The following is a 7,313-nucleotide window of genomic DNA, read 5'->3' as shown; positions in this document are numbered from 1 at the left end:
CCATATTCCGTATCCAATAATTTAATCTATCAATCAATGGATAAAAGATTAAGCAATCGAATTTAGAATACAGAAGTTTGCATGTGACTGTAGCCTGCTGCAGCGTTTGTCGACGAAATTGGCGTTGGTATCACAATTCACATACTCAGCAACTTTCCCCGACCCCTACTTTTGCCCCTTGGCTACTCTGAAACTTTCTACGGATTCACATTCGATTAAACATTACACCCACCTGATAGCTATCCATATATATATATATATATAGTAGCAGCAGCAGTAGTAGTATTTCTCATCTCATCATCCCTGCTCAGATGTGTAAACTGACATAAACGGCAAGTCAAAAAGGAAGTGGAAAATGGAGAAGAATTACAACCTAACAGAGTTCTTGTGCACTTTTCTCGCACTCGTTTCCTCCATTTCCTTGGTGCAACCAACTTCGGCTGCCACAACCCCATCAGCCTACACAAACTTCGTGAAAACCAGATGCAGCGCCACGACCTATCCAGCAGTTTGCATCAGAACGCTTTATCCCTACGCCTCTTACGTCCAAACCAACCCCTTAAAGCTCTGTAAGACGGCCCTCAGCGTAGCCATACAAGGCGCCGGCAACACATCCGCCAAGGTATCAAAGCTGGCCTCTCGGAGAGGGTACTATTCGCGCATGGAAGCTGCGGCCCTCAAAGACTGCATGTATGATGTGAAAGATGCGATTTCTGAGCTCAAGCAAGCTCTTGGCGCAATGACACGTCTTGGAGGTGCCGACCGGCAGTTCCAATGGGCTAATGCCAAGACTTGGGGTAGCGCTGCCATAACGGATCTGGAGTCATGCCTGGATGGATTTGCTGGGAGAAAAATTAGTCCTGCCCTCAGGGCAAATATCAAAAGTTTCGTAGTACCTCCACAAAGGCTTATAAGCAATGCTCTATACCTAATCAACCATCTTTACCAGCAGTGATTAAATTGCTTTTTGTCTGTCGCAGTAAATTGTTTGTCTGGAATTAATTTCTGGATGGCTTTCACTTTTCACACCAATCTGCACTTCATTTTGGTAGCACTAACAGCACTGTCAACATGCACGCGACAATTGTAATTTATGAAATTCCATAGGCATGATGGTATTATAAATAATAACAGTGGAGCTTCTGCCTCATTTTTTTTTTCCAACTACGAGTGATTCAATCGTGTACACTTCTCAGGAAACTCAAAGTTTTCAATTCTTTGTTGCTGTTTTATTATCTAGTCTAGTACAAAATCTGCAATACTTATAGCTCATCGAGAGTGCGGCCAACATTGGCTCCCAACTGGTAGACTAGGGAATTTGGTCTGGTGGACAGGTTTTTGCCCATTGCCGAATTACAAATTTGTAAGTTGGGAAGCTTAAATGTCCAAGACTACAATCTTGTTGGCCGTGGAAGCGTTGTTTGCTAAATCCCTAACTTGTTGCAAGGCCGGGTGTTGACGACTTACCAACGACTTGCAGCAAGCTTCCTCTTGATTTGTGGCTAAATCCAATATAAAGTCCGCACATTTTTCTTATGCCATCATCCCTCAGCAGCTTTCAGTTTTGAACATTTCTACAAACTCGTGCGGAACTTTTAATTGCTGGAGAGTTTCTACGCTGTCGCTCATCTTACCCACGCAGTCGAACGATGCAATTTGCTGTTCTGGCCTCCAACCCCCTGACCCGCTGCTTTTGTCATGAAGTTCCTGGCCTTGGACAAGGACTTTGACAGGACTTTTCGGTACCATTCCAGCGAATCAAATTAATGCGGGAATCAACATCGTGGGTTTTCTTGCATAAGGCCTCTAGATTCCCTTCTGCAGCATCTGGGGCAGTTGCACCTGGGGCAGCTGCTACCGCGACATTATTTGGAATAATTGACTATCCAATTATTAGGAAATGTAAATGTGTTATTTGGAATAATTAGCTATCCAATAAGATAAGAGGAGGATGGTTGGGAAATGTAAATGGGTTATTACTACTATTATTCAAGGGTTGAAAGAAGAATATTTGGGTCCTTAGAATTAGGCCCCTACCCCCCATCGCAAGTGTCAAAGCAAGCCGCCGGAAGATTGGAAATCTTCATAGGATCAAAATTAGACCGCAATGACAACAAATTCTGCGTCCTCCAGCTCTTTTCCAATTTTCCATTCCACCTCGGAATGAGATGCTGGTCGCCGCCGATGATTTACGATACGATACTTACTACTAACTACTCGATCGATATTCGATGCATGCTATTGCTAGGGTAGTCCTCACTTATTAGAAGGGATGTTTGGATCGACTTAAGCTATTTCATTAACATGGGGCTAGGGCTGCAAACGAATCGAATCGCTCGTGAGCGGCTCGAGTCAAGTTCGAGTTCAGAATATTAAACTCGTTAGCTCGCAAGCTTGAGTATATATATACATATATATTTTTTTTATTTTTATATTTATTTAATAATAAAATTATGTATATTATATATTTTTTTTTATTTTTTATTTTTATAGTAAAATTAAATATATATCTTTAATATTTTATTATTTATTAAGAAAAAATATTATTTTATTTATTTTTAAAAAAATAAAATAATTATTTTTTATTTTTTTCGAACTCGGCTCGACTTGATTCGAGTTGAGCTCGAGCTCGAAATTTGCCGACTCGTCGAGTTCGAGCTCGATAAAAATTAGTCGAGACTCGACTCGATTAACTCAAATCTCGACTCGACTCGACTCGTTTGCAGTCCTGCATGGGCTTCATAATTAAAATCAAATGGATGCTGACCAGTCAAGCAACTTCCCTTTTGAAAATGATTTCCAAATTTTTTTTTTAGAAAAAAACACGAAAAGTAAAAGCATTAGTTAGTCGCCAGTCATATTAAAGACGAGAAAAAAGGACGCAACGGCTCGTCGTATTGCGTATAATAATTAAACAAGACAAAAAAAAAAAAAAAGACTCGAGTAATTTCTTAGTACTGCTACTACTATACACATTCAAAGTTGAAAACTCAAAAGTAAAGCTAACAGACACACAAGCGCTGGCTGAGGCTGAGATCAGAGGAAACAAATTAAACCTGAGACCTTCGCATGCTGAGTGATTTACTGCTTTCTAGTAGTTTCCACCAGCCATTTGGTTGATCAATGCCAAGGCATTGCTGGTCACCTGTGCAACATTGGTCATTCTTGTTTTAATGGAAGACTTAACCCTTCCATTCAAGGTCCGGCCGGCAAACCCATCCGCACAGGTGCTGTCGTCAGTGAGCGCAGCACTCACCCAAGTCTGTGCGTTGCTGATGTGCCAGAATAGCTCCGGCCCCCGGGACCTACCCAAGTTCTTGATCTCCTGGACGGAGTTGCCGAGCCGGTCCACGCTGTCGGCCATCTGTTCTAAGCAGTCCCTCAGAGCTGCATACTCTCTACCCTTCAGCCCTCTGAATTTGGAGAGCTTAGCCACGAATGCTCTAGTGGACTGAGCCCTGTCCAGGCTCACGGACAGAGCCGTTTGGGCCAACTGGTTCGGGCTCCTCTGAATGGTCGCGGCGAAAGTCGAAAGGGATTCGACACACAGAGATGGGTAGGTAGTGGTTCTGCATTTGGCCCGGATGAAACTGGTGGCTGCGGCCGCGGCATCTGACTTGGCCGGAATCCACGAGAGGGACAGACTCAAAATTAGTAAAGGCAGTATTGGGTAAGCCATCTCCCTTTTTTCTCTTTCGCCCTTAGAGAGCGGATGGATATGTATGTGATGAGAAGAGAGGGTAGGGACCGTAGGGTGGATGAAGACTGAAGGAGAATAGGTTCTATTCACAGCATCATTGAAGGCAATCTATGTCTCTATATATAATAGGAAAATGAAAAGTCTGGGAAGAGTTTAAAAGACTCGAATGGTATGTCACGTGTAAATTGGGGCCCTGGCCCTGGGTATGTGAACTCGTCGTGTTTCCGTCATCTAACGTGCGCCGGGTGTTTGGTTTCATATTGGGTTTGGCGTATTTGCAATTAGGCATCATAAATCATAAAATATTAATTATTTTGTTTGGATAGGAATTTATTTGAATGATTTATTTGAAATAACTACTAAAATACTTTTTTGTGATGTGATATATATGATAAGACTTGTAAGGTAAATTATTTTTTTTTCAAATCATTTCAATCCAAACACACATATTAATATTGTCTCCATCCCAGTTATCTAGTTATATTTTGAAAATTTAACTTTTTAAAATTAGTGATTTAATTGTGATGTTTATACTTCTTTTTTTTTTAAATTTTATTTTCATAAATTTAAAATTTTAATTTTAATGACAATACGCACATAATTAGAAAGAATGATTATATTAAAAAAATTAAAAGATATTTTGATTTTTTTATTCAAATAAATATGTTAAAACATTTCAAAAAAAAGCATAATATTTTCAAAATGAACAAAAGGGTAATAGTACTATTTTTTTTTTTTTTTTGTCAACAACGACACATTATACAATCTATTCTATCCTAATTTAGGAGAAAGCGAGAGCCTAAAAAGGCTTATGTATTAAGAGTTAGTAAATATATAAATTCAACTAAATCAACAAAATACTATGACATGATCTTTAAATTTTATTTACTACAAATAAAATTTGAACCCTCGTCTATCGTCTTCTTAGGAAGGGATTTACGTCCCCCCAGGCGGCCATGAGCCAAGCTCGGTTGTTTTAATAGTACTGTCTCTGTGGCGGAAAAAGGTACTCCGCCAATCAAGCACAAAATTAAGGAAAATCGGCAGAGTGGCAGGAGATGAGATATGTGGACCCGCGATATTGCGGTGGGAATGTACTGCTATTCGAAAGTTTTAATGTATTTGTGCTTTGACGTTTCGCTACCGACATTGACTCAAACCAACCAACCAGCCAGCTCACTCTTGTTTGCTTCCTACAGTTTTGATTTATGGCGCAGCTCAGTGCTGCCCCACGCCAGCGTACCCTAATACTCCTAGTATTTTGCAGTCCCCACACTCGCTTTGTTTGTCTCCATTTGACAAGCACCCAAAAAAAAAATCACAGAGAGAGAAAAATTTTGGTCATGTCGTCACTTTCGTGGCTTTGGTAATGAAACAAATTGTAGAATGGATTCCTAATGATACTCAACATGCGAAAATGATACTTAACATACGAACGTAAAAGAACCTCTTTATTTTTAATAATTTTCATGCTTTAGTCAATCGTAAAAACATGTCATGATTTCCAGTCAACTTTTATAATTAAGCTAGCAAAATTGAGAATATATGTTATCAGTATGGTTTTCAGACATGAAAAATGAGCCTTTCTACATGAAGGGTTTACCCATCCTCGAACACCGACGTTGGTAACCGGTGGGTAGGGCGGGTGCATATGGATGATGCATTTGAGATGCTATGCCAGACCAGACATGTGATTTGTGAATGTAATGTTTGTGGTGTTCTGTGGATGCAATGTTTGTGGTCTTTGTTCTGTGTAGATAATAATGTGAAACCATTTTTGTTACTACGTCTTATGGTTAGGGGTGTGCAAAATTCAAAAATTTCGATTTATCGATCGAATTCGAATTGAATTAGGAATTTCGAATTCAGTAATTTGGTAATTTGGAATGGAAATCAGAATATCCGATTTCAAATTGGTCGAATTCGGTAATGAGATTTTTCAAATCGAAAATTCTGATTTCAAATTCACAATTCGAAATTGAAATTCGGAATTCCTATTTCGATTTCAAATCTGTTTTTCATATATATATATATAATATAACATTTATATTATAATAATAATTTTTATATTCATGAATTCGACGAAATTGAAATTTCTATTTCGATTTTAATTTCGTTTTCACACATATATATAATTATATATATATGTAATATAATATTTATATTATAATAATAATTTTTATATTCATGAATTTGGTAAAATCGAAATTTACCTAATTCCGAACTGAATTCGAAATTAATAAATTCAAAATCGAAATTGATCGAAAATTTTGATATCAAAATTTTAAAAAATTTCGATTTTAAAATTTTAAATTACCGATTTCGATTCACACCCTCCTTACTTATGGAACTGCTATAGTTCACCATAATCAAGAAACTCCCTTCCAAAGCAGCACAATTATTGCGGTACTATAGAGCACCATAATCGAGAAAAACTACTTCCAATTTTACATACTTTGGTGGGACAATGCGGCTTACTTTTTACTTTTGCTTTTGTAAAGCGGCAAAATAAAATAAAGCAGTTGGATAAACACAGGCATCAACTCCAAGTCTTCGAAAAGCACCCGTCCCGTCCGAGAGTAACGTTTTCAAAACCAGATCTGGAGGAGTCAAGGTTTTTGGTTACTCTTTCTTGATTGATTTCAACTCAAAGCCTCTACTAGCTTTGGAATTAATAGGTGTTGGCATGATTAAAGGAACCAACCTTCCTAATAATTAATGTTTTTTTCTATTTCTCATTTAATAATTTTCAAGTATAGTCAAGTTTTAGTAATTTACCTGCTGAAGGTAAGAGTTTTTAGATGTGCTTTTTATGTATTTGTGATTATTAAACTCTTCTTCTTCCAAAATTTTTTTTATATGTGTTGAAATATACTTTCAATTTGTGCTTTTTTATTTTTTGGTGCTAGCAAACAATAAGGATAAGATTATTGCCCTAGCTAGAATGTCATCTCTCTCCCTCTCTCTCTCTCCTCTTTGTTATTCTGCCCTACTTGGAGTTGGAGGCCATCATCATCGACCTTTCGAGCGCCATACAAATTAATTTTATAGTACGAGAAAATTCTTTTTTTTTTTTTTTTTGGAAGGCTCTCCCGATGGGAAAAAAAAATCCTCCGGACATAGGAAATGCGTGTAACATTCATTTTCTTTGCATGTTTTGTCGGTTTCTAACTGGTATTGGTTGAAATTTTGAATCAGGAATTAGAGGCCGGAGAATCCAACGAGAGCCCGCATCAGCATGGGCGTGGGGACAGGCGTCAAGAGACGTTGTCGGCTGTATTTCACGCTTTCCCAGGCCCCATTCCCATTCCCATTCCCGCTCCGATTCGCATCTACGGTGATGGAGAAAATAACCCCGTCTTAAGAAAATTGAGCTTTAATTAATCTGATACGATATACGATACGAGCACTGAGGTAAGTAATACATACCGCTACTACATACTACAAAGATACTGGAATACGGTCACCAGTATCCTACAATACGATAATGATATATCGTGCCCCAACCTTCAATCAGACTAATTTTCCTGTGCTTGTGTATCCTACCCTCCAAAGATACACAAGATGATAAAAGGAGTCAAACCCCAGCACCGATCGAACCAACTCCGAGGGG

At 38.4% G+C, this 7,313-nt stretch overlaps 2 protein-coding genes across 2 annotated transcripts; one reads left to right on the top strand and one right to left on the bottom strand.

The window, feature by feature from the left end:
• Nucleotides 1–355: 355 nt before the first annotated feature.
• Nucleotides 356–955, top strand: LOC113725142 (21 kDa protein-like). Its single transcript, XM_072073090.1, has one exon. It carries the CDS (start codon nt 356–358, stop codon nt 953–955), a length of 600 nt encoding a protein of 199 aa, XP_071929191.1.
• Nucleotides 956–2,877: 1,922 nt separating this feature from the next.
• Nucleotides 2,878–3,805, bottom strand: LOC113725141 (21 kDa protein-like). The gene has a single exon (XM_027248135.2). The coding sequence runs from the start codon at nt 3,677–3,679 to the stop codon at nt 3,092–3,094; it is 588 nt and encodes a 195-aa protein (XP_027103936.1). The 5' UTR covers nt 3,680–3,805; the 3' UTR covers nt 2,878–3,091.
• Between the last annotated feature and the right edge of the window lie 3,508 nt (nt 3,806–7,313).

Source organism: Coffea arabica, chromosome 2c (genome assembly GCF_036785885.1).
Source record: "Coffea arabica cultivar ET-39 chromosome 2c, Coffea Arabica ET-39 HiFi, whole genome shotgun sequence".
Taxonomy (NCBI): Eukaryota; Viridiplantae; Streptophyta; class Magnoliopsida; order Gentianales; family Rubiaceae; genus Coffea; species Coffea arabica.
The sequence above is the reverse complement of the archived record's forward strand: the minus strand, read 5'-3'. Positions and strand labels throughout refer to the sequence as shown.

Excerpts from the sequence above, each read along its gene's own strand:
- LOC113725142 (XM_072073090.1), top strand. The coding sequence starts at position 356 with ATGGAGAAGAATTACAACCTAACAGAGTTCTTGTGCACTTTTCTCGCA.
- LOC113725141 (XM_027248135.2), bottom strand. The coding sequence starts at position 3,679 with ATGGCTTACCCAATACTGCCTTTACTAATTTTGAGTCTGTCCCTCTCG.